The sequence below is a fragment of the Drosophila obscura genome, unplaced genomic scaffold (genome assembly GCF_018151105.1).
Source record: "Drosophila obscura isolate BZ-5 IFL unplaced genomic scaffold, ASM1815110v1 contig_200, whole genome shotgun sequence".
Lineage (NCBI taxonomy): Eukaryota > Metazoa > Arthropoda > Insecta > Diptera > Drosophilidae > Drosophila > Drosophila obscura.
Window position 1 is genome coordinate 778,976 of NW_024542791.1, and position 27,804 is coordinate 806,779.

The 27,804-nt window shown below is 46.6% G+C and overlaps 2 protein-coding genes across 4 annotated transcripts; both read left to right on the forward strand.

The window, feature by feature from the left end:
• Positions 1–2,048: 2,048 nt before the first annotated feature.
• Positions 2,049–3,295, forward strand: LOC111073058. Of its 2 annotated transcripts, none has more exons than XM_022365187.2 (2): positions 2,049–2,144; positions 2,676–3,294. In XM_022365187.2, exon 2 carries the CDS (start codon positions 2,687–2,689, stop codon positions 3,248–3,250), a length of 564 nt encoding a protein of 187 aa, XP_022220879.1. In that variant the 5' UTR covers positions 2,049–2,144; positions 2,676–2,686; the 3' UTR covers positions 3,251–3,294. The 2 variants fall into 2 exon arrangements, with proteins under 2 accessions (XP_022220879.1, XP_022220881.1); XM_022365189.2 differs by lacking the exon at positions 2,049–2,144 and adding an exon at positions 2,587–2,606 and having other exon boundaries at positions 2,676–3,295.
• Positions 3,296–15,579: 12,284 nt separating this feature from the next.
• Positions 15,580–27,722, forward strand: LOC111073047 (homeotic protein spalt-major). Of its 2 annotated transcripts, none has more exons than XM_022365171.2 (4): positions 15,580–16,519; positions 21,682–25,937; positions 26,138–26,218; positions 26,629–27,722. In XM_022365171.2, the coding sequence occupies exons 1-4, from the start codon at positions 16,369–16,371 to the stop codon at positions 26,656–26,658; spliced, it is 4,518 nt and encodes a 1,505-aa protein (XP_022220863.2). In that variant the 5' UTR covers positions 15,580–16,368; the 3' UTR covers positions 26,659–27,722. The 2 variants fall into 2 exon arrangements, with proteins under 2 accessions (XP_022220863.2, XP_022220864.2); XM_022365172.2 differs by having other exon boundaries at positions 26,138–26,214.
• Positions 27,723–27,804: the final 82 nt, after the last annotated feature.

Consider the following 27,804-nt stretch of genomic DNA (forward strand, 5'->3'; position numbering starts at 1 on the left):
TATCCTCTAGAAATGCCTTGCACTCTTTTTTTTTTCTTTTTGAATTTATGGTAAGATTGAATAACCAATTCCCGCCTCCTCATAACCTACCATTTGATCTAGCTGCAGAACAAACCTATCCCAATTCCATAACCACCCTCCTGGTTCACTGTAAATTTGTAAAGGTACTGAAGACCTGGCAAATCCTTGGCAAACATCCATATCCACCAACCTGATGCTCATATTTAAACATTTGCTCACCTTCATTGAGAAGATGAAAAACCTCAGAGGGGGAAGACACATCGTCGGCGTCGTATCCCATTGCATCGCATCGATTTCATGCTGGGGGATGATTTCCATCCCAAACTAGAAGAAGAAAGCATTGGGGATGGATGGCGCATTAGGATGTGGGGCAGGCTGGAGTCGAACAGTTTGTTGACCCAGCCAGAAGACGAAGGGAGGCAGGCAGTCGGTGGTGGGAGGAGAAGGTTCAATTGCCACCAGCGACACTTTACACCACGCTTCCTTGTTTACATGCCGCCTCGATTTGTTGCAGGCTGCAGTGGGAGAAAGAGCAGCAGACAGAGCCAGAGACAGAGCCATAGAATGAGAATAAGAGAAAGTGAAATCACTTGAAATGGATTCGAAATGGGAATGAAGGGCCAACAGATGCGCAGGGAGATGCATTCCCGCAGAGGGAGACAGAGAGCTCTGAAAATGGGAAAATGTTTTCATAAATGCATTCAAGTCGAAGTAATTTTTTGCATTTACTTTGATTTGTGGCCAACGTCTGGCAATAGAAACAGAGAGAGAAGGGGAGAAAGTATCAGGAAGAGAAAGTACCAGGAGGGCATCTATTTTTTGTGACCCACGAACCAACTACATGACACGGAAAAGGAGAATTTAGATTGATCCTGCGCAGGAATATATCTAATAATATAATAATATCCGTGTTCTTCTATTCAAACACAATATTCCCATTCGACTTCTTATTACTTCCGCCTGGGACCTCATCCCCTTTCATAATTGCACATTAATGTGCAAATCTGCGTGAGCAAATCCTGCGCCAGCGGCGCCAGAGCCAATATTTACATTGGGCCAAAATCATTTCATAACATCTATGAGAGTGCTGGAAGGGGTGGGGCGGGGGAATGTAAACATAACGCCTTCCTGCCACGTGCCGGGGTCTACGTCTACCAGTGGCAACATATTAATAATGGAATCGCTCATAAAATTATAGCCACACCGAGCAACCCCCTTCTGTTCACACATTGTCGTCGGCTCTGGGAGGGGTGTCGCTGTCGTCGAACAGCAGCAACCCCACGAATTATGAAATTATTTTCCATAATGAGCGTTTCACCCCTCGCCGCGCCGCGCCGCGCCGCGCCTCGCGTGCTGCTGCGTGTTCGACAAGAAGTCAGCGTTTTGTTAGATCTCGATCAAATCATATTCATATCGTACTCGTACTCGTACTCGCTGGCCGGAAAATGTTGGCCGCGTGCCGCTATTTAGCGTCGATTATCCTGCCAGCATATGCCCCATGTCTCGGGGTCCGTGTCTGGTGTGGTGTCTGTCTGCGCCTTTTTGTATCCTGTTATAGCCTGTCATCGCCGCGTGCCCCGTGCCCCATGCCCCATGCCGAAGATGATTTCTCGCTTCCGGACTGAGCCAAAAAATAACTGTCTGCTAAGCGGAAACATTTCGATCCTTTCATGTAGATTGAGTGGAAGTTTGGTTCCGGAAATGTTGTGCATATTTACTGGTAACTCTAGGCTTTTGAATTGGTTGGGTTGAGTATTTAGGGTCAGGTCTCCCATCCCATTCGCGTTTTGGACAAGTGAATATTAAGGATGAGAATGCGAAGTGAGCCCTGCCTGATATATGAGGGGAGAATATGAGTCAGCGCTGGCCACTGTCGTTGATGAGGGGAAGGGAATTACTTCTTGCAAAAAAAAAAACCTAACCTATAATAATTATCACACGTTTTGGTATTTTTGTTCAAATACCAAACCAATTTGGAACTACAAACAATCGATGCCATGCCCCCTATAACGCTTTCGATATTCTCATTGCTCGTAAGCGCCATCGCCTGCCTTTGTTCCAGCTCTATTTTTTTCTGTCACTCAGCTTTGGGAAATTTGTGTAAAATAAGAAAAATCCAAACGGTGAGTACAAATTATTACCCAAAAAGTAAACAAAGTTAGCGAAGAAGTCCGCGAGTGCGTAGTGCAAAATAGAGAACACAGAAACGCAATTTTTTGCAACTAATGTGTGGCAGTTTCTGCTGTGTAAATATGTACATATGTAAAAATTTCTGTATTCCTGTCGGTTCGCGGCTAGTGCTAATTATAGTACTCCGATTCGCGTCTGGAGGTCAACAGCAGCAGTTAATGCTAATAGGGATTGCTCAAATCTAAGCCCACGTTTAATTAGTACAATTTAAGTTCATATTTCTTATTCTGATTATTCTTAATCACATTTAACCTCACATTTCTGCGATGCCGCGAAGCGCTTTCGTTTGTGAGTGCAAGTGAGACGACTAGCGTTTGGTTCGCGAGTAACAGAGCAAAAAAAAAATAACAACTTGCAACTGCGCCGCACTATTCGCGGTTAGGGGCGCACCGAAGGTTTTAACTTGCTTTTTATATTAATATTTTGTGTTAATTTTGCATTTATTTTTGTAATTTTCATTTCAGAAAGATCAACCATGGCATTTAATATGCTGATGTCTGCCGATGGAATTAAATTCAGGATCGCCTTGCCAATTATCCAGCGATGCGGACTGCTCATGGAACTGATGGACAGTTTGGAATTGAACGACGAGAGGCCCCAAAATGTCTATTTGCCTCGTATACAATCGAAGGAACTGTCTAAGATTTTGATATGGGCTGACTTCGACGCTTTGTTTTCGGATCGCTTTGACGAAGAGGATAATGAAGAGGAGTTCAAGCCATGGTTCGCCAACTACCTAAACGTATCCCATCAGTCTCTGCTACGGCTATGGCAGGGGGCCATGTACTTGAAAGCCAACGGCCTCAACCGACTTATCTGCAAGTACATACGACACATCATCCTGGAGAAACCACTCGCCACTCTCGAGCCTCTCAAAATACAGTGCTACCTCACACCCGCCCAGCGGGAGCAGCTGACCAAGGACGGAGTCTCGGTGGAAAGTATCAAGAAGTTCTGCATGGAGCATGTCGCTTATCAGAATATCAACACCAGTGCTGGAGCAGCCCGTGCAAGCGACGACAACGAATCGCTTGAATAAATATGTAGAATGTACATACATGTATTAAAGCTAAAAAATGTAATAGTCAAAATATACATACGTATGTGTGTATGTATAAGCCATATGTCCATAATTTGTTAGGCTCTTTTGCAGTCGACTTGGGCACCGCCCCTCAAACAGCTTCCCTGAACAGACAAATGACCTCGACAGGAATGGCCATTGTCCAGCCAGCCTTGAGCAGTGTTTCTGCGCCTACTCCTTTGCTTAACCCGAACCAGAATGCGAAGGATGCACAATTTCACGCTCAAATATTGAAAAATGATGGGTGTCAATATTTGCATATCATTCCCAGCCCAGAGCACAGAGCCCACACCGAGACCTGACGTGATATGCGATCGGAGCGTGACGGCGTTGGTTTCCGGGAAGTGCAGGCCCCGATAAGCCGGCGGAAAACGCAACGCCCTCCGGCACATCCTTTGGCAACAAAAGGGTAATGGCTGCAAATCCGTCGCGCCATATGCAAATCGCCTGAGAACCCTTGATCTGAGCCCATGTTCTTCTGGACTTAGTCCACGCTTAATTAGTACGCAAAATATTTGCCTTAATTGTCGCAAAACAAGAGGCGGACAATGGGCCGGCGAGAGTGGACTGTGTGATGCTGCCTGCCTGCCTGCCTGGTAGGAATTATAATCCCTTCGATCGGATTTTCCGGTCAGCACGCCTAGAGCCTTGGACATTGGCTTGCCTTGGACTACCTGCCGCGTTTGTGCTGAAGTTTGCACTAATTTTCGCGCATGATCCTGCGGATCAGGGAGAGATTCCGGTGATTGATCCTGTTTGCTGGATGTGCTGCGGTGACCCGACTCAAAGCGAAGATCCCCCCGGGCCATTGTCCAACCTCCTTTCATGCCGGCCGAAGTCCAGCTGGGAAGAAGTAGTCCGAGTAGTAGGATTAGAAGGAGTAGGGACAGTTGTCTGGGCGTTGCTATTGAGACAGTTTACAGGACACTTAGCTCGGCTTAGCCGCTCGCTCTCGCTGTGACTGACTGGCCCAAGATACAAATACGAAATTGATTTGTCAGCAAACCACACGAAATGCCAAAGTATTTCATTGACCACCTACCTAAATGGGCCCCGGGACCAGGACGAGGACTCTCAACCGAACAGAAAATAACTGAATACCGGAGGCAAGACCGAGAACTACCGCAGAGCGGCTCGGCTGCTGGCAAAAAGCCGGCATCTCCTTGACAACTTCTACCAATATATAAATCAATCAATTAAACTTTTATAATGCTCAGCATGGAAAATATTTTCGATGACCAACAAAAACAACAAAAACCCCAAAGAGTTCCAGTTGAAGCTCACGTTTGAGTGGCGTCAGCGGGACCAGTTTGAGTCCCAGTACCGGTCCCAGTTGGTAATTAAAATTTCAGCTAATATATCGAGGCTGAGGCCTCCTCTTTTTTGGCCAGCGTGCGACAAGCATATGACAGTTTGACAAACGGCAGACAGCCGCTGACGAGTCATCCTCTCCACCAGCCCCAGCCCCAGCCCCATCTTCATTCCAGCCTCGAAACATTAAAAGATGCTTTCTGGAATCCCGAGTATGTCCATTGGATGGGGACAAAAATCATATTAAGACAGGCACATTATAAAACAACATCGAGAAGCAGCAGCCCTAACCAAATGGAGGTCCTCTTCCACCTCTTTCACTCCTCTGCATCCTCGGCTGCTGGCTGCTGGTTCTGCCTCGCATAACTTATTAAAAAAGCAGCAGCAGCCTCCACGAAAAACACCAGAAATTACTCACCAGAAATGTCCGAAAATTGCCTGCGGCAGGGCGACCGTCTAAGCGCCACTTGGACAACGGGTTTCAAGGAATCTCTCTCAGAACCGCTGCTGGGTGCTGGTAGGGTACGCGGCAGCTCTGGGGGGAAAGAGTAGTTCCGTGGTGGGCGCCATTCATCGACTTTGGGAGTAACGAAGAGAGTTCCACGAATTGTTTGTCATTGAACTTTTGGCAAATTCTTCATTAAGTAGATCAAATTCAGTTGATTCTCATTACAGGAATTATGACAAGGGATGCGGAATTCAGAGCGTTTCCTGCATAAGATGTTGAGGGTCTTTCCAGATAATATTAAAAATAAAAGACACTTTTTGATGGTACAGAATATTTATTTAAATTAATTTAAAAAACCCTTCAAATTATAATTTAATTGCCATAATACTTTATTCTACTGCTCTTTTAAAGATATTGCACCTGGCGTTCCTTTTCGTTATTTCCATCCCATTTCCACAGAGTTATAAACCAAGTCATTTTGTATAGATCCATTTAATCTTGGATCTGAATTCCCGCTAACTCAATTAATAAAGTTTTCACAAGTCTGAATATACTTTTCCCCATAAACTCTTCCGCTGTGGGATATCGATTCCCGGTTTCCCAGTCGCAGCGTGATTGGAGTCGTAAAAGTGCCCCCGTCCGCCGTCCCGTTACAGATGCTTGGAGCCGGTGCCAGTGTTTCCACACAAATGCCATAAATCGAACAGATGACGATGCTGATCAGCCGGATGAGAATGACCATGAGGGGCAGGGGCTCTGTGGTGGCGGATGATGACAGGCACGTTCTGTGGTGCCCCCCTCCCAAAACTCCTGCCAAGTCGCGGAGTAATAAAAATTTTCAAAAATATCATAATTTTTGATTTCCAGCGAAGAAGAACTGGGGACGGCAGGCCATTAAAGGGTTAAAATGAAACCGTAAAATGCAACAATAAATTATGGAAAAACTAACATCAATTAAAAGTCGTAAACCACAGAAGCAGCCATCGCCAGCCGCCCTCCAGGAGGAGGAGGTGATAGGGAAATGAGACTGAAAATGCAGTAGCTTTTGGGGTAGGATAATGAACCGCAATCGGGTGATAGATAATAAAAAGGGAGAATGAAAATGTGATGAGAGCTGAAAATAGACAAATAGATTGAACCGCTGCCGGATCACTGATCACCGAAACACTCGTTAATATCGGACACACACAGAGAGAAATTCAGAGAGAGAGAGTGTGTGTGAGAGAGAGTATTGGTGGAGGTGGTGGCATTGTTTCAATAGAAAACCCATAAAACTCGGGAAAAATTGAAACAATTTTTACAGAAGAAAAACAAATGCAACTGCCATAAAATCATGAAGAAATGAAAATGCAATCAGTTTATGGATACACCATACTCGTGTTCAGGTCGCGACCCCTATACATACCCTATGTAGCAAAGCAACCCTGACCCGCGTCATAGGGTTGTGTGCTCGTGGATTTTATGGCTTTTCAAATGTTTCCGCAAAGGAGCGCAGCGGATCATAAAAATTTGATTTTTCCTCCGGGAGGAGGAGAGTGCAGAGTGGCAAGGCAGCTCATCCTTGGCCTTGGATTAGACGGGCGTTTAGGGCTGTTGTGCCTGTGCCTGTGCTCTGTGTTTACCTATAATAAAAGATAAATCGTCTGGTCTATATGTAGAGCAGACATCACAATGCACAATGCACAATGAGAGCGCGATCAGCGATCCACAATGGGCGACGGGGCGAGGTCGTAAACCCAAAACATTGTTGAATATGGATTCGGTTTACGACCCGCTCCTTTATCCTTTCGTCGAATATAGCATAGATGGATTCGGAATGGATTTGGTCTACCTGTAGCATGTTGATCCAGCCATACCACATCACTCCACTGCCATCCCAATCCAGTTCCCATTCCCGGCCTGCTTTCACCCCAGACTCAGCCTCTGACACGCGCTCGTAAAACTCTCTCGATCGATCTGATATCATTTGTTTATTTCCCGGAGACGGAGACGGAGCCGGAGAGTGATGCAATTAAAACCGATCGCTTCTCCTCCTTTTTGGCATTTCTTATCTGACCAAAAAAGAGTTCACAAAATTTGTCTCTAATTGCGACTAATTTTCTAGATCTAATTTGGATTCTATTTTTATAGCTCCTTGATGAGCTACTGTGGGAGAAAGGTTTCTTCCTACAATTGTTGGACTCTTCCTGGAAGAGTGTCTGACATCATGTGTCTTTTGATTCTTACAATAGGGAGGCAAGCACTTTTGACCAACAGTTCGATAAGATCCATTTCACTTGTGAGGACTGAGGCGGCGGCATCCTTTCTGTCATTGTTGGCACCATTAATCCCTAAACACTTTAAATTGTGTGTGTTTTTTTAATCTCATTACCTTTCCCTCAATTAGGGATTTTTAGAGTTTATTTCCAGCACTTTAAACTATGATTATCTTGGGAAGAGAATCTAAAGATATTCTTGGGAAATCTCTTAAGCGAAAATTGTAAATTAAAGTTGCAGAAAACATTATCATAATTAGTTTTACATATCTGATTTCTCAGGTGATGGCTGTACTGAAAGGATACTATGTCGGGATGCATCTTGTAATAATGTTTCAGAATTTGTTTAAAAATATAATCAGAAGTGAACAGCAAATAATAATTCTAAAAATATATAATTTAAGTTTTGTGAGACTACGATGATTCTCGTTAGATCTACAGAACAGTCTCCTCTTTTTCCTACCAAGTACCACCCCAATAGGCACATATTAAAATCCCTCAATGACACTTTCCCCTCCCATAGCTCCAGCTGTGAAAATTTAATAATTTTCAATTACCCATTTCACGTTTTGCATTCATTCTTGTGCATTCCCTAATGAAAAGCTCTTAACTTTGCAGACAAGTTAATTGACAGCATAATTCATTCTTTTTTTTCTGCACGGTTCTGTTATATTTTTATAGTGCGAAAATTGCACACGCTATTGGGCAAACACAAAAGATTGTCATTTGCTTTGCCTGCCCTGCCCTGCCCAGCCCTGCCCACCGACAACGCTGCTCGTCCTCCTGCTCTGACGATGTGCTCGACAATTTTTTGAAGTGATTTGTGCGGCTGGCCACAAGAAGCAATCGCAATCAAAACGAATGACACTCGAGAGTGGCTGGAATGGCGGCAAAGGGGCTCGACAAATATAATTTTCGCAGCATTCAGCAAATAAATAAATAAATGCAACAAATGTGTAACCATGAGAGTCATGAGAGTCTCGGATTGGAACTGGGACTGGAACTGGAAGGAAGGGGAAACTGAAATCGCGTTAAGTGAGTGCAATTGACAAAGGAAGCCAGCAATGAGAGAGCTCGGCGCAGGAGAGTGGAGTAGAGATGACGATGAGGATGAGGATGATGAGCTGAAGGAGCTCTCCAGAAATTATGCGTGCGTGAGGAGCGATGAAAGCTGCACTGAGAGAAAACGTGGTAGTCTTGCAAATACCCCTGTGGAATGAGTCGCAGATTTTTCTGCCCGTGTAGCCATTCTTGAAGGGGACGTTTGAGACGCTTTTGTCGCATTAGCGGCACTTGGATTTCCACCCATCTGTGGTTGCTGGCAATCAAATCAAATTAATTCAAATATTTGATTTGATTTGCGCAAAAGTTAAACGGGATTGAGAACTGGAAACTGGACACCTGCATCATCGGCGCTCGGCTGGACAGGACATCCGCAAGGGCACGGCGCCAGGCCAAGCACCCAAGTCCTTATCGCAATGAGAGTTATGAGTGGAACCAGACCCAGGACCAAGACGGGCGGCGCCTCACGATCGGTACCCCGATCTGTACCTGTTGTTTGAGTTCATAATTTTGTTTTTGTCAAGTCGCTCGATAGTTTTGTCGCCAATTGTCTGCATTTCATTGACCAAAACCGAAACCGAAAAACGAATCCAAAAGCAATGCAGAGAATCACCAAATCAGGGCAGGTAAAAAAAGGTTTTCCTTGTGTGTTTTCGATTCTTTTTTAATTATTATTGCCCGACGTTTATTTCGTTTTTGTTTCCCCCTAAGACAAAGGGAAATCCTTTTTTAATATTCCCTAAAGAGTGAGTGAGAGAGCGGGGCCGGCCGGCCGGCCGGGAGTGGAGTTGGGTTCGAGAACGGAGCAAATTTATGGCCAAGCCTCAGAGCTGTTGACATTTTCGTTATCTATTTTTTAGTTTCGTTATTTTCCTTTCAGTTTTCCTTTGCCCGCAGTGTCCTCGCCTCTATCAATGAAATATTGATCGACTCTCAGGCTGAGGTTCAGTCTGAGGTTCAGGCTCAGGCTTTGGGTCTATGAAGATATCATTATGAATCGACCTGTCTCTCTCTCTTTCTCCGCCATTGATTTATATGCAATTATACCTGGCCCGGCACGGCCCGGCCCAATGTCGGGGAATATTTAAATGTCGCTCTATAAAAATCTTTATCGACTCGCAGAGTTGTAAAACTTACGATGATCTCTCCTGAGAGATGATCCCTCTGCGAGTCTTCAGCTCTTTTGGAGTTTATTAAAGGACTCCATAAATGTTTTTCTGTTTTTCAGTACTTTTATTGGCTCCACCCTGGTTCGGGAGATTTACGATCGTCGGAGGCTTCGCGACTGGTTTTGTCCCCAAATCAGCATTCGACTACCGATGAGCCGCCGCATTGCAGTGATGTGATTGACATGTGACTTGGCTGATAAATAAATATCCCTTCAACACAATTTATGAACATCTTTGGGAGTTAATTTTTACGGAAAGGGGTTCATTACAAATATATCAAAACGAAAATCATGAAACTGCTAGAAAATAAAACTAAATAAAAAATGTCTTAAACTCACAGTCTTTTTTTTGTTTTGTTTGTATGCCCAACCCATAGTTGAGCTAATCTCAACTTCAATCGGGAGAACTTTAATTTCAATTTCAGAACCTGCATATTCCGACAATAATTCCGTTTACGAGTGAGTATAACCCAAGCCAGAAGCAAAATGGATTTAATGGAGAAATGAGCACGGAGCCGAGGCTCATAAACCAAACATCAAACGTTTTCGGAGCGATTTAAATGAGTTCGCATTTTGATAGAAAATTTCTCAGCCGTTCGAGTCTAGAATTCATAATTAGCCAAACCAAAGTGAAGGGGGGCTTATGTGGTGGGGGCGTGGTACAGGGCGGCGGCTTGAGGGGTACCTAACTGAAGAAAAATGAACCACAAAGGCGGCAGAAATGTTCAACATTAAAATCAAATTAAATTTTGTTCAAATTGTTAAAATTCCAAAACGGTAGCTTGGTAGCCCAAGCCATAAAACGCACCCTGGTGACCGGAGCACGAATCCGAAGCCCCTGCCTTTTGGAGCACGTAACCGCCTCCACCACATCCCAACCCAGGCCCGTGGAGTCACGCATGCGCCTCAGTCGTGGAGTTGGAGATCAGAGAACAGAGTTACTCTCATGGTCACACGGATCTAAGATCTGTAGAAGGTAATAGGCGCTTTAAAAAGTTTGGAAACCTTCCTGAAACAAGTTCAATGTTGGAGGGAAACATTAGCATAATTATTGCAAAAATGATCAAGGGTAATAGCTACGACAGTGATTTATAATTACACTAGAAAAATATTTTAATCTTCTTAAGTTATTTTTTATTAAATTATTTATAAATTCTGCCGATATCAAACCCTTTTAAACGGCTTCTGAACAGAAACAGAAGGTGTTGTAGAGCATTCAGTGGCTTGCTCAGTTTCAGTGTGAGTCGCCACGGATACCTATCACGAGTCTAGCACATCTCCAAGGCTCTTCGCATATCCATATATCGTTGTGCATACATATTCTATGGAAATTACAATTGAGGGACGGGACGGGGCTGGACTGTTATAATTTTTATGAGCGGCAGCGGGACAAGTGTGAAAAGCGCGAGCGGCCAGAACAAACGAACGTTGAATCCTTTGGCAGGACACGAACGCAGACGGGCAACACGGAACGTGCCTGCAGCTCGGAAATGTTTTGTGTATCTGCCCCGCCAGTGCCTCCCATAATTGTGGCAAACGATCGCTGGGCATTAGGAATGCTCAATGCATTCTGTTTTCCTATGCATTTTGGGCCTGCCTCTCTCTTTCTCTCTCTCATTATTTTGTTCTTTTCCTCGGGGGACTTTGAGGCAACCGCCTGGCAGGACTGTCTCAGGTCTGAGTGCGTTCGCTCATAAATCTGCCCGAGGCAAACCGACCCGACCCACAGGCGAACGGAAGTAATTCCGTTTTTTATTTTTATTTTATTTCAGTTGCATTTAATTTCGTTTTTACTTTCGTATAAGTATTTGTGTTGTTTTCGTTTTGGATTTTAAATTAGGCCAACAAAGGGACCGACCGCAGAACGATATTGAAATTCGGGTTTCAGATTATAGCCCGCAGATAGGGGAAAGGGTATCAGAACTGGGGTGACAAAACCCGAGCTAACCGATTGCATTTTTGATTATTTGTGTATTCGCTGGGACGGGAATCGATCGATCCCAATGAATAATGGAAAGGGTACCGGAACTGGCAGGAATCACGATTCAGATTGGTATCCATTGCATTTTATGAATACTATTGGGACTCACTTGATTGGTTTCAGGTCAAACTCAACTACTTAGATGTTAAAATTTAAATTTGGAAGCATTAATAGATTTCTATATAGTAGAAAAATAGGCAGAAAAACTCTTAGCAATATTAAGGAATTGCATTTTTTATGGAATAAAAGAACAGGCGCATTTAAATCCATTCAATCAAATCAGTCAGTATTTTATTTTGATTTTAACCATTTGCAGAACCAGCTTTGAACATGGTGCTGTTCATCCAATAATGCTTCAGAATATATTGAATGATCTCGCGTTAATTAAGCAATTTGCCAATGACCTTATTGAGTTTTAGCGAATCAAATATAAAAGATATTCACTCTATTGTTTTATGGTTATGATGCTAATGGATTTTGAGAATTCATGCATGGTCGGACCCCATATCGCGACCATCTTGGGCGTTTAACGATATTTTCCCCACCCCCCACCATCCAGCAAATCTGCATAGCCATAAAGCGGCTAACAGAGCCTTCGTACATGGGTCGACAGCAACCCTAACATTACTGTTTCTACCCCTCTTTTGGCCCAATCGAAGACTGTTGCGAGTATGTTAAGGCGTATAAGAGTTGCAGCGAGAGAGTGCAGCAGTTAACAGACAAAGAGACAGACGGAGAGAGAGTGCGACAGAAATAGCTGACATTTCGGAAATGAGCGCAGAGAGCGCACACACTGATACGACAAGGGTTAACACACACACACACACGCGCGCCTAAAGGTTAACAAAGAGTGCGAGAGAGAGAGGGAGAGAGAAAGAGAGACTAAGCGCTCTGAAGCAGACAGACAGACAACCTGTAAGAATCCAAAGAGCGAGAGGCGAGAGAGGCGCGCGTTGTTGTTTTCGTTATGATTATGAGAGTCTATCAAAAAACTTGTCTGCTGCCGTCGCTGCTGCATCTGTATGCGCGTGCATCTGTGTGTGTGTACTGTGTGCGTGTGTGTGTGTGTGTGTGTTATGATGGTAGCGCAGATAGATATGAAAAGGGCAGAACCATCGCTGTCGCAGAGGCAATCTCTGTCTTGTCGTTGGTCGACGCTGACGCCGAAGTGACGGCGACGGCGCAAAATGAGCGAATATGAGCGTTATGAATTATGTATTTGGCTTGTACATAAACAAACCCCATCACACATACACACACACAGGCACTCGCATACACACACACGCATACTGGAAATGGAGGCGGTGTTCCCGCTCCCTCGTATCCGCTTCCGCTCTGTCGTTGCTCTGCTTTCTTACTGGTGCGCAAGGTGCCGCAGAGATTGGCTTTCGACTTTTTTTCTGCTCACATTTTTTCATTGTTTCTTTGGCTTTACTGCTATTTTTTGCTCTGCCTCTCCTGCTGCCTTATATCTTGTATTTGTTGTAGTGTTTCTTGCCATTCCATCCTTCTGTCGCTTCTCGCAAGTGTTTCGTTCCGCTCCCACATTTTCTGCATTTTATTCACAATCTCTCTCTGCCGGGAAGAGAGCCTTCCCAGCTCCCCCTACCGTTACAATTTATGACAGCGCTGCCAGGAGCAAAAGCAGCGACGTCAACTTCGAGAGCTTTATTAATGCTTACTTTTATTTCCACTTTTTCTACTCGTATTTATTGCCGTCTTTTCCTATTGGCCCAATGATGCAAGTCGGGCAACAAAATTCTTCGCCGCTCTGAATGAATCTTTCAGTCATCATTATAAACCCAATATTGAATTAATAATTGTTAGAAAAAGGTTTTAAACTAGAGAATGAGTTTTAATTTTAGTTTAAGAGTCCTGAAAGTTATAGTCAGAGCTATAATTTCCTTTAGCTATTACTCTTAACCAAATGTTTTCAGAATCAGTTTCATAATTCCCCGCTTAGTTAATAAGCAGATTAATAGTTAGTACATGACTAAAATTATAATATTTTTTAACTTTTACTTGCTTATACATTTATTTCTTTTATTCATTTATTCATTTTATTTTTTAATTATATTTTATATATATATTATCCGGTAAAATGCATTAAAATATATTTTGGAAGCCAAATCAAAGCACATGATTGATTATTATAAATATTACATACGTATTTGCATGTGTTTTGTTCTTGACTAAAAACACATTCCTTTCCTGTTAACAAAGCAAAAACCATCATCTGTCGATTAACAGCTGTTTTTTAACAATCAAAATCGGTTGAATTGTTTTTAAATTTTTAGAATTGTTTAATTGATTTGGCACAAAAGATTTTTAATTAAAAGTTAATCAGAGCGAGAAACAAAGCTCGCTAAAATCAATTCATAGCTATTCGATTAATCATAACTCATTTGTCATATGTTTCTCTGGGGATGGAAACGATTTGTTAGCATTTTTTATCGCCAGGTGTTTTTTGGAACCGATTTGTGGAGCAGGTACGAAATATTCCCCAATCTAAAGCCCAGCGCCCCACAGATCTTTTCGGCAAAGAGAGGGGTACATAGAGTGGGAGGGAGAGAGCGAGAGAGAGAGCAAGTCGCCTCAGAAAGAGCGAGCATAAGGCAATAAGAAAATAATTAAAGAAGTGGGAGTTGCCCAAAAGTCGAAAAAAAAAGAAACAGAAACAGAAACAAAAAAGCGAATTTGATGAATGGCTCATAATATTCAACGAATACTCATACAAACACTCACACCACACAGCACACACACACACGCGTACGTGTGCATGTCATGCACGACTGACGAATAAGCGAAGTCAACGTATACTGGAGTGGGGGGTGGCTTGGCGGTGGGGGCGATACGAACAATAGCAAAGAACTGAAGAAAATCTTATAAAACCGAAATTAAAAAAGCAACAAAAACAAGGCTCATAACTGCGCCAAAGCGAGCGAGAAAGAGAGGCATAGCAAGAGAGAGAGAGAGAGAGAGCGCGCACAGCCAGAGTGCGAGGTAGAGAGCGAGAGAGTCTCGCGCAACAAATGGCAGAGGCGCGCAGACCTGAGTGCGAGCAGGCTGGCATATGCTGTCAGAGAAGGTGTGTGTGGGAGGGGGTTGGGGGCTTTGTATGAATTATGATAAATTATTAATCAAAGTGCGAGCGAGAAGGCAAGAGCCCGAGAGCAAGAGAGAGAGCCAAAGAGTAGCTGCTAAAAAGAAGGAGGCAAAGGTGAGCGACTCTCAAGCCGGAAGGAGGCGGAAGGAAGTCGAGCTGCTTCGTAACTTCTGCTCCTTGTGTGTGTGCGTGTGTGCCATATCCTTTTTGTTTTTTTTGCTTTCTTTGTCTGTGTGTGTGGCTCATAATTTTTCGAACAAGTTTCATAAATGTCCCACTGTCCCACAGGTAAGCGCTGCAGCAGCAGCAGCAGCAGCGTCGCAGCAACAGCAACAGCGACTGCGACTGAGCATCGCATCCCGAACCGAACCGAAACCAAAGCCAAAGCCAGAGTCGGAGCCAGAGTGTGAGTGAGAGTGAGAGAGGCTGCTGCTGCGCGACCACGGGCAAGAGGTCGATGGCAACAGTAACAGTAACAGTTAACCAAATGCCCGGCAGCAGGAGCAAGCGAGACAGCGCAATTTAATAAAAATTATGATGAGAGGGAAAACGCGCGCGCTACCTCGTGTGTGTGTGTGTGATCGTAGTATGTATCTATGTGTGTGAGAGAGCGAGCGCATATGAAAAATTATATGAAATGTGAGAGTGGGAGAGCATATTCAATGTGAAATGCGAGAGAGTGAGAGGGTGTCGCAGTATGTATGCATGCATGTATGCAACGTGTGTGTGTGTGTGTGCGGTGGGTTGGTTGAATGATTGTCAGGATGTAATAACAAAACACACACGAGCACAGAGAGCGAGAGCGAGAGAGAGCGAGAGCGATAGCAAGAGAGAGAGCGCGCGCACATGTAATAATGTGAGTGTGGCACGGCACGGCACGGCACGAAACCGGTCGAGAGCCGAACCACCGATGGCCGTCTGGTCGTGTGGCGGTTATTGTTTGTGTCAGTTCGACGCGCCACATCGAACGAGCAACAACGCTCAGATACAAAGATACGTTCGTTCGCAGCAGCAGCAGCGACAGCGACAGCGCCAGATTCCGAGAGCAACGTTGCGTATGCGTGACGCGTAATCGCGTAGAGTTTTCCACATTTTCCCCCCCTAATAAACCAACGAACGCGTAGTGCAGTGCAGTTCCACAAACGGCGCTGACAACCCCAAGACATCCAACCATCCATCCAGCGATGACAGTGCCCGGGCAGCTTTAGATCAGCGATCGGTCAGACCCAGAGAGAGAGTGAGAGAGAGAGAGCGAGAGAAGCAGCAAAGCAAAGCAAAGCAAAGCCAGCGGCAAGGCAAGGCAGGGCAAGGCGGTCTGCAATCCGCCGACGGCAAAACGATAAAGTGATCCAAAGAACGCGGTTAAGCTGGCGGTAACGGTGCAACGATAACGATAACGATCGCGCAACGGTAAACGGCAACGGTGTACAGTGTACGGTGGACATGGAGCGAGTCCTCCTGCGCGCATGACAAACGAACAGCCGCCGAGATCGATCCCCCCCCGTCCTGGGAGAGGCCTGTCAAAGCGAAAGATCAAAATATTAGAGTCCTCCCCGACCCCAAAACGCCAATACCTTCCCCCCCACACACACACAAAACAGTGCAATGATCAAAAGTTAACGGTACAAGCTAAATAAATCAAGAAACAAAGGATACAAAGTAAAAGGGAGAGAGAAGAGAGAGAGAGGAGAGAGCGAGAGAGAGAGCGAAAGTGCTTAGCAGATAACGGTCATAAAGTTCTCTTGATGAAAAATCACCTGTGCAACGTGCTGTGTGCAATGCGTAGTGACTTCAAGGATAATCACCAGGAGACCATCAATAAAATGATACAATTTGGCACAGTGAAATATGGCATTGTCAAACAGCTGAAGGATCGCGCTAGAAGCGCCGACAAAGGTGAGCAAAGTACACATGATATACATATAATTATTATTATTCGATTTTAAGTTTGTGGAAATCGGCAACCGAATGGTGGAGAAAGTAGAAATATTTTAAGTGCAGGATAAGCTCTTTTTTAGGCAGCCCTACGAGCTGTGTTCTGTTACAAATTTACTCTACAGCTCTAATATTTATGGATGAAATTCATTTGTATCTCCAGATAGTTACACGTTTTAGTCGTTTATTCGATGTGTGCATGGGAGAGCTTGTTTGCCAAGACGGCTATTATTTTTCCCATATTTATTGATGAATGGGTAAATATTTGTATTTCCCGTTCATGTTATGCCATGCAGACTTATAGCGGAAGCGGGCCTGTCCGTCATCTCTCAGTCATAATTTTATGGGCTACGATTTCATCAAATCAAAGCAAACAAAACAAACAAAACTTCAAATAAATATAATAAAGAGCAGATATATGCAAATGGAAGCTTTCAAAAGCAATTAAAGAAACACGCCTGCCGAAAGGCCTCCAAATACAAATATCGACTCATTTTTGTGCCTTTCCCAAAAGTTATTTCTATATAAAGTGGAGCCGAAGCCATATTTAAATCATATCGTTTTTAAGACGGTCCATTAAAACGAAATCGATTTTTGATTTATCATAAAAAACGAGATCGTGAACCGTGGGGCAGGCGCTGGGGAGGAGGAACCGAAGCAAGCCAAAACCAATAGCAGCAGATATCGAAAATTGAAACAAATCAAAACCAAAAACTGGAAATGCAAAACAAAGGAAATATAATTTATATCTCTGTGAAACAGAGAGTAAAACTGGTGCACTCTGGCACACAGACGGTGCGTAACAAAACCATAAGACTACATATAGCTTAAGAGCATTTAAATTCAAATTTAACTTAATATTTCCACCAATCGAATGCTGCTGATAGCCCACTGTAGCCCACTCTCAAAATTATTAATGTTGTCCCAAAATGTTGGTTTCCATTTTGGGGCCTTATCGGGCAAATGGAAAAACAGTTAAATCCAAAACTTCGTAGGTTGCAGCATTTAACATGAAAATTAAAGCGGAAAAACGAGAGAAAAAACAGAAAACAGATAATTTAAACACAAAACAAAAATGACAAATTTGTTAATTAACTTTAAATGGTTCAGTTATGCCGCCGAAATATGTAGATTTGGTTGGGGAAAATGCTTTTAAATTATTGTAGATGTATGTATATTTTCAAATGATAAGAAAAAACTTTCTAATTGTTGCATTCATGTTCATAAATGATAAATCATTTTTGATATAAACTAAAACTTTAAATAAAAAATTATGTTCCATACATTTCGATTACATACAAAATTTTTTAAATATCCTTATGAATATTTTTCCTCATTCCTACTTTTCAAAAATGTTCTTAAAGAGATAAATTCGCTTACAATAGAAAATATATCGAATTAAATAGAAAGCATTTCATTATTGGAAAAATGTAAAAATAATTTTTAGGTTTTATTGTTATTAAAAATATTTGATCGACTATTTTTCCCATAAAGTTTAAATTTAATGCCACACAATTGGAAAAAGAACAAACAATTTTTCTATTCTTTTTTCTTTTCTTTTGGTAAAATTAATCATTGAAAATTTGTACATAAAAAACAGATGATGCATATGCATGTACAGAGATGTGTATATACATACATAAGTACACATACATATGTACATATATCCATAATTACAAATGAGTTGCCATTAAATTTGGAAAATTGCCCATAAGCTTTAAAAAGGTGATAAACATTTTTTTGCTTATGGATTTTTGTTTCGCTTTATCAATTTGTTTGGCGCGGTTTTTATTTATACACCGCATATGAGTGTGCACATATACATATATGTATGTTTATATACTATATAGTGATGCATATAGCGATGGGCATTAATAAATGTTAACTCATTAGTGCGGGATAATAAATTAAATTAATATCGCAAAAAAAAAAAATGGAAAATCGAAGCAGAAACGCAGCGAGTTGTTGCTTATTTCCATATGATTTATTTGGAGTACATATGCGTATGTATTATATACACAGCTCCCTGTGCATATATGTATTTACGGCATATGCATATGGAAATGCTCATCAATTTATTTATTTAGCTTTATTTTGTTCACTGCGTCTGTCTGCCACTGCCACTGCCGCTTTTGCTCTTCTTTTGTAATCGAATCGAAGTCGCGCTCGCATAACTTAATGACATTAATTATTTAATTATTTTTATTTATACGATTTTGCTATCGATTTTTTTCTACTTTGTATTCCCCATTGGCTGGGCCTGGGCTGGCTCCAAAGTTCCGCTGCTCCCCGATCCGAACCGAGGGGAAAAATGAAATATTTATGCCGAAAACTTCGACATGAAACTCAATTGGAAACAGCGCGGCTTCCTCCTGACCTCTGGCACCGAAATCGGATCGAATCGGATCGGATCGAATCGGCCTGGTCTTGGGATATATATATTATTCAATTATGCCGCCACTCTGTTGTACTTTTGCATACATTTTTATGGTATTTTTTTTTTGTTGCTGTTTTTTTTTGCATTTTCCAATTGGCTGAACATTTGTTTCACCTCAGGCTAGCGCTCACGGTTGGGTTCGAGGCGATTTGCATATTGAATATGACGATGGAATAATTGAAAAATCAGCATAGAACAAAAGTCGAAGTCAATGGGGATGGTGGGGTGGAGTGGGTAGAGGGGTTTGTGGTAATATAAAACCAAAAGGAAATCCGATTTTAGTTAGCTACAAGAGGAGGGAATATTTTAATTGCAGGAATCACAGAACGCTTGATTATAAATATACTATTTATTTCACTTTACCATTTCCCCCCCCATGCCCTACTCTGAGTTGGATGAGCCAAAAGGAACAATGTTCCCTCGGGCTGAACCTGCGAGGAGCCGCAGCGATATTCTGTTGAAAATATTTAGACACGGAAAGTGCCAAAAAAGTTGACATTGCTTAATGGGATTGATGGACAGACTGTGGAGGAGGGGTTTAGCAATTATGAATATTTGTGGCCAGATGGATGCGGTTGGGGTATGGGGTTGGGTGGGGGTTCCAATCGGTTCGGCTGCTCCGTGGCGGGATTTATTCGCTTCCCATGCGCATACCCGTAATTCATTCGAATTTAGCCAACAGACACAGGCACACACAATTTATGGCTTGACTTAATCCACCTTTAAACTTGTACAATTTAATTTATATATATATACACACATATAACAATGGGAAATATAATTTCCTGCCGACAGCTCCACGTTTCACAATTTCATATTTATTTATCTGCCAGATACACAGATACAGATACAGACACAGACACAAATGCAGGGCAGCAGCGCCGAGCCACAGTTGTCAGTAGAACAAAATACATTTTGGGGAAGACAAAAAAAATAAATCTTTAAACGGCACACAAACACAGAGGCAGCCACCCAATCGATACATAAATATATACTATATGGTATATATAGATTTTGGTTAAATGTTTTGGGTATATTTTGTTTTTGGGCGCCCACGCATCAGCGGAACACAACTACAAATATAGTGTAGTATGTCGGTTGCCGAAAGCTAAAACTAAAAAAAATCAAACTCAAAATCCAAATCAAATCGGGGAGCTAAGGCAATGGCCTCTAACGAGGCCCCAACCCCTGCATGCCGCCCCCTGGGGGCACAACCAACACACAAATATAATAAACAAAATGCGTTTATTGTTATTGTAAATTTAACAATTTTATTACCAATTGCAAAATGACTTAACCATGTTCGAGACATTTTTATGTTCGTCATAATTGGAAGTTGTTTTACCTTACATTATTTTTTGCTGTCTCTTTTTTTTACTGAACTGAAGCGAAGCCGCCGCCGCCGCTTGAAAGGTTTATGGTGAACATTATAATTAATTTCAATTAATTAAAATACACTTCAATTATCGGCAATCATAATCATAACTCCTCTCCGCGAAGCGGTTTTCGTTTTTGAACTGCAATTGCAGGCGGCACAAAAATACTCGCAGGAATTATTCCCGCTAAAAAAAATCTCACTGCAAAATAAATACCAGGCAACATTTCGCTTTTCCATAATAATAACGCAAATAATATTGATGCGATCGATATGCAAATGGCGCTGATAGGCAGGCCAGAGATCACAGCGACCAGCCAGGCCTCTCTCTTCCTCTATCCGTATCTGTATCTGTATCTGTATCTCTGGCTTTGTGTATCTTTTGTGGCCGGACAGCAAGCACAAAACTCGCTCAACTCGTTTGATTTCTGTGCAGAAAATATGTTTTATTATAGGTAGGGGGCCTGGGGGACTGGTTCGTTGGCTCTCCCTCCTCGGACTTATCATAAATTATATTTTATGTGCGTGTGCGGCAAATGCTGCTGACCAATTTGGCTGCTTTTGGGTCCAAATCTGTGACTGGGTTTCTGGCTCTTTAGGCGGCACTCTGTTAATTAAGTGGATTTCGCTAAGGCAACTGTTTCCAAAGTTTCTGTTTCTGTTTCTGTTTCCGACCAAATTTTCTTTACATTTTACATGACTAATTTCCACACTCATACAACACAAAGCAAAATTCGATTGTGCATTGGCAACACAATCGATATTGTGGCCTTAATGCAGTTTTTATTTTTTGTTATTTTTTAAAGGCTGAGTCAGTGCAGGGACTGGACCAGGCCAAACGGCTGTCAACTGCTTTCTCTCTGGCAACAAGTGGCAGCAACAATTGCCACTCTGCCACCACCAGCAGCAGCAGCAGGTTGCCCACTGACTGGAAGACTAATTGTGGGCAGCCTTAGGAAAAAAAGTAGCTAATAGCAAGGGGGGGAGAGAACACATGCTGCAACAAGCAATGTAATTGCATTCAGTTAGCAACAGCAGCAGCAGCAGCAGCAGCAGCAGCAGCAACAGCAGCAGCAGCAGCAGCAGCAACATTCACAGGCGATTAAGTCATAGATGCCATAAGCAGCAGTGGCAGGGGGGGATCTGGAAGGAGTGGAAGCAGGGGGGAGGGGTCTGGGAGCCATCTGGGAAGCTAACCATAACTGGCCATGGCAGAGCCACATCTCCCGGAATGTCTTTTCCATGGAAACACAAACTTGACTTGCACTTTTCCCTCTTTTCTTTTCTCTGCTTGGCTTTCTGTGCCTTTAGACACTGGCAGCGATCAGGAGGAGAATGGTGGCTGCTCACCAATGACCACGGCCACCACCACGGCCAGTCCCAGTCGCAGTCCCGAGCCCGAGGAGGATCAGGAGCAGCCGCAGAGCCCCAAACACACAGAAACGGACGAGGAGACCATCGAGGATAACAACAACAAGGTGGACATGACGAAACCCAGTTCCGAGCTGGAGCTGGCCCACTCCCACTCCCACTCCCACTCGCAGTCGCAGTCGCAGTCGTCACCCCTCGCAGCACACACAACACAGAGCACAGAAGAGGCAGCCACGGCGGCCAGTCCGGCAGCAGTGGCGCCGGAGAAGGACATCGAAGTGGATGTGGAGATGCCAGAGACGCGGACCGCCGCGGGCGGACCAGCAGAGGAGCAGGGAGTGGGCGTGGGCGTGGGCGTGGGTGTGGGTGTCGGCGCCACGCCCGTCACCCTGGAGGCCATTCAGAACATGCAGATGGCCATTGCGCAGTTCGCGGCCAAGACCATTGCCAACGGATCGACGGGAGCGGACAATGAGGCGGCCATGAAACAGCTGGCCTTCCTGCAGCAGACGCTCTTCAACCTGCAGCAGCAGCAGCTCTTCCAGATCCAGCTCATACAGCAGCTGCAGTCGCAGCTGGCCCTCAACCAGGCCAAGCAGACGGAGGAGGGGACGGAGGACGACGAAGAGGAGGAGGAGGAGCAGGAGCAGGAGCAGGATGCGGATGTGGAGCCAGAGGAGCGCGAGGATGGGGAGACGGACACGTACGAGGAGGAGGAGCGCATTGCCGACATGGAGCTGCGCCAGAAGGCGGAGGCGCGCATGGCCGAGGCCAAGGCCCGCCAGCATCTGATCAATGCGGGCGTTCCGCTGCGCGAGTCCTCCGGCTCCCCGGCCGAGTCCCTCAAGCGGCGCCGCGACCAGGCACAGGAGCAGGAGGAGCAGGAGGAGGCGGCCGCTGCCATGAGGCGGCCCCCCACCAGTCGCCGGCTCAGCGCGGAGCTGGCGGGCCACAAGGAGAACGCCCAGGAGGCGCTGGCCAAGCTGAGGGACATGGAGAACAGGCCGTTGCCGTTCGGCTCCGATCTGGCCTCCAGCATCATCACGAACCACGACGACCTGCCCGAGCCGAACTCGCTGGACCTGCTGCAGAAGCGCGCCCAGGAGGTGCTCGACTCGGCCTCCCAGGGCATCCTGGCCAACAACATGGCCGACGATTTCGCCTTCGACAAGGCCGGCGATGGCAAGAGCCGCAACGAGCCGTTCTTCAAGCACCGCTGCCGGTACTGCGGCAAGGTGTTCGGCTCCGACTCCGCCCTGCAGATCCACATCCGCTCCCACACCGGCGAGCGGCCCTTCAAGTGCAACGTCTGCGGCAGCCGCTTCACCACCAAGGGCAACCTCAAGGTGCACTTCCAGCGGCACGCCCAGAAGTTCCCGCACGTGCCCATGAACGCCACGCCCATTCCGGAGCACATGGACAAGTTCCATCCGCCGCTGCTCGACCAGATGTCGCCCACGGACAGCTCGCCCACCCACTCGCCGGCGCCGCCGCAGGCTCCGTCCGGCAGTGCCGCCGCCGCCGCCGCCCCGCCCCCCATGCCCTTCGCCACGAGCCCCGCCTTCCCGGGTCTGCAGGGCCTGTACCGCCCGCCCATGGAGATTCTGAAGAGCTTGGGCGCCGCCGCTGGCGGGCCGCATCCGTTCTTCCCCCAGATGCCGGGCCTGGGCGCCGCCCTGAAGCACTCCTCCGGCGCCGCCGCCCACCACGACATGCCCACGGACCTGCGCAAGTCGTCGGGTCCGAGCTCGCCGCGCCAGCAGGAGGAGCAGGAGGACGAGGAGATGTCCGGCCGGCTGCCAGTCAAAACGGAGCTCATGGAGGAGGACAAGGAGGAGCAGCCCGAGGAGCTGGACACCAACTCGGCCAACGGTCGCTCGGAGACGGAGACGGAGCCCGACCCGGAGCCACTGCCCCTGGAGGTGCGCATCAAGGAGGAGCGCCTCGAGGAGGAGTCCTCGGAGCAGCACCAGTCCCAGCAGGAGCAGGAGGAGCAGGAGGAACAGCTGGAGGTGCGGAGTACGCCCTCGCCACGCGTCCGATCTCCGCCAGTGAATCACCATCGCAGCCATCACCAGCACCACCACCAGCATCAGCAGCATCCGCAGCATCATCTGCATGGCTATCCGCCGGTGGTGCAGCCCATCCAGCCGCCCGCGCTGATGCATCCGCAGCAGCCGTCGCCTGGGAGCCAGTCGCACCTGGATCACCTGCCCACGCCCGGCCAGCTGCCGCCGAGCATGCCCCACCGGGAGGACTTCTTCGCGGAGCGTTTCCCCCTCAACTTTACGACGGGCAAGACGCTCTCGCCGGAGCACAATTCGCCCGTGCGCTCGCCCGCCACCGGCGCGGCCCACGCCCATGCCCATCCGCACGGGCATCCGCACGGGCATCCGCATCCGCATCCGCACCCGCACGCCCACATGGCGCGCTCGCCGTTCTTCAATCCCATCAAGCACGAGATGGCCGCGCTGCTGCCACGGCCGCACAGCAACGACAACTCGTGGGAGAACTTCATCGAGGTGTCCAACACCTGCGAGACGATGAAGCTCAAGGAGCTGATGAAGAACAAGAAGATCAGCGACCCCAACCAGTGCGTCGTCTGCGACCGCGTGCTCTCCTGCAAGAGCGCCCTGCAGATGCACTACCGCACCCACACGGGCGAGCGGCCCTTCAAGTGCCGCATCTGCGGGCGCGCCTTCACCACCAAGGGCAACCTCAAGACGCACATGGCGGTGCACAAGATCCGGCCGCCGATGCGCAACTTCCACCAGTGCCCCGTGTGCCACAAGAAGTACTCGAACGCGCTCGTGCTGCAGCAGCACATCCGCCTGCACACGGGCGAGCCCACGGACCTCACGCCCGAGCAGATCCAGGCGGCCGAGATACGCGACCCGCCGCCCTCCATGATGCCCGGCCACTTCATGAATCCCTTTGCGGCGGCTGCCTTCCACTTTGGCGCCTTGCCGGGTGGACCGGGCGGCCCGCCGGGCGCGGGAGGGGCGGGAGGGCTGCATGGGGCGCACAACGGAGCGCTGGGCTCGGAGTCGTCGCAGGGCGATCTGGAGGACAACATGGACTGCGGGGACGACTACGATGACGATGTGTCCTCGGAGCATCTGTCCAGCAGCCACCTCGAGCCGGAGGGCGGCGGGTCGGAGCGGCCGCGGTCGGGGGACGACTTCAAGTCGCTGCTGTTCGAGCAGAAGCTGCGGATCGACGCGACGGGCGTGGTGAACACCAATCCGCCCGCCCGGCCGCGCTCCTCCGCCTCCAGCAATGCCCACTCCGTGGGATCCGCCTCGGCGCCCACCAGCCCCACCTCCCAGTCGCACCACCTGGCCACCAAGCCCAGCTCCACGCGCGCCAGCAGCCCCGCCAGATCGGAGGCGTCGCAAGGCGCCCTGGATCTGACGCCGCGCGCGGCTCCACAGCCTGCGCCGGCGGCCAGCGCCTGCTCCTCCAGCTCCCGCTCGCCGCTGCTGCCCAAGGAGAAGCCCATCAGCCCGCCCAGCAGCAGCCTGCCGCAGTCCGCGCGGAGCCCGCCCAACGCCCAACCTCCGCCTGCGCCGCCCTCGATGCTCTCCTGCTCGCCGCTGCCCCCGTCGGTGGCCATTGACTGCCTGCCCCCGGGCCTGCAGCACCACCTGCAGCAGCAGCACCAGCACCTCATGCAGCAGCAGGCGGCCGTGGCCGCGGCAGCGGCGGCCCAGCACCATCACCATCAGATGCAGCAGCACGCGGCCGCGCTGCACCAGCACCAGGAGCAGCTGCGCCGCGAGGCGCAGGAGGCTCAGCAGAAGGCGGCGGCAGCGGCGGCCGTGGCGGCAGCAGCCCAGCGCCAGACATCGCCCCAGCCGCCGTCGCGGGGGGGTCAGCGCGAGGATGTGCCAGCGGGCCAGCAGCCGAATCCGCTGATGGGCGCCCGTCCGCCCTTCGGCATGTTCCCCAATCTGCCGCTCTTTCCGCCCTCGACGACGCAGAATATGTGCAATGCGATGAACCAGATCGCCCAGTCGGTGATGCCGGCGGCGCCGTTCAATCCGCTGGCACTGAGCGGGGTGCGGGGCAGCACCACATGCGGCATCTGCTACAAGACATTCCCCTGCCACTCGGCGCTGGAGATTCACTACAGGAGCCACACCAAGGAGCGGCCCTTCAAGTGCAACATCTGCGATCGCGGCTTCACCACCAAGGTAAGTGCGGCAGATCAGATTCATCTCTCTCAAGAAAAGCAACCACCATCCCAGCCCATCCCATCCCATCCACGGGTGTCTTACGGGCTTATGGGACTCTGTAGATAGATCCCCCCACACCCACCCCACCCCCTCCGACTTTGAGACAGAGATCTAATAGAAGCTTTCCTTTTTTTTCTTGTTTCTTGTTCCTCTTCCAGGGCAATCTGAAGCAGCACATGCTGACACACAAGATCCGGGACATGGAGCAGGAGACCTTCAGAAATCGTGCCGTAAAGTATGTAAGTCTTCTATTAATATCAAACCCCCCCCCCACTCCACACCCAGCACCCCTTTTCGTTGATCGATCTTGGCTCAGCTTTCGTTTCTTTACTGAAATTCATTTGCAATCACTCCTGTAGTCATGCCAAGTCAAGGATCTTCGTTACTGATCCACAAATAGTCTTGGCACTTAGTTTAGCCTTTCATTTAATCCAGAATCTATCGATTGAGGATCAGAATAGTTGCATAATGCTTCATTTCCTACTCCTATTATTTCACTAGTACGATAAACTTCTCTGCTCCCTTTTTTCTTTCATTTAATACCCATCAGATCACTTTCTCTTGCCACTCCTCTCCCAACCCCAAAAATAACCCACAATAATTCCACTTTTACTTATGCATATTTTGTGCTCTGCTTCTCTCTTTACAGATGAGTGAATGGAACTCCGATCGCGAATAGGCAGACACTCAGCTATCGGCACGATCACGATCGAGAGAGATCTGCATGCCGATATCCAGATCACTTTGCTCCCAGAAGGCTGGCAGATCCACATTCAGATTCAGATTCAGATCAGATTCAGTCAAGATGCAATCGATTCTCGCAACCAAATGATCTCAAGGTTTAGAGCAAAAATACAGAGGAAGAGCGAGTGAGAGTGGTAGAGAGGGGCGACAGATCGGGCAGCACGCTGCTTGAAGATCGGAGTCGTGTATACAAAAATCGTTTATATTTATAAATTGTTGCCCGCAAAAATATTATTTGATTTGATTGTTGCTCCCAAAATGATGAAGAAGAATGCGAAAAGGCTGTTAACACCAAAAGCCAATCGATTCCTGAGCACACAGTTTCATAAACAATTTTTTATGATGCGGCGGCGGTGCTGCGTACAGACAAAATACACCTAAAATACCAATACTACTACAAAAGGCGATCATGAAACGTATCCAAAGATGCATCAAAAGCAATTTGTGTTCCAGCTAAAAACAGAGCAAACAGAAGACCTGGGACATGGAACCACAAAGCTGCTTGGTATACTTAGAAGAGACTGATAGCGTTTCATGTTCCACACAAAAAACAATAACTAAATACAAAAAACAAAACAAAAACAAAAACAAACGGAAGCATGCCACACAGTTGCAGATACTCCTGCGCGGTATCTGTGTGTGTGTTGAAGGCGTAGTAAAATCAAAATTCGAATTTAAAGAGCAAACAACTTAAGGTATATGCTAATAGAAATTTAATAGGTACCTAAGCGATGCAAGCATGTGTACAGACATACAGACAGACAGACATACAGACATATATGATATATATTATTATATTGTAGTAATGATAACCGAATTCCCCCTCACAACCACACACACCAACACAATCAAACAATCACCTAGGCATACATAAATGTTAATAATCTATTTGGAATGTGCAATAATATGACACGCTATAAATTTAGATGCTTTTGTTTCCTACTACTCGTAAATTAGTTTTTATTTTCCAACTCTTGTACATACTTACATACATACACATACACATACACATACACACATATGCGTACGTATGTATATGCTAGCGTATATATTATAATCATATTTCGAAATCCAAATGCTT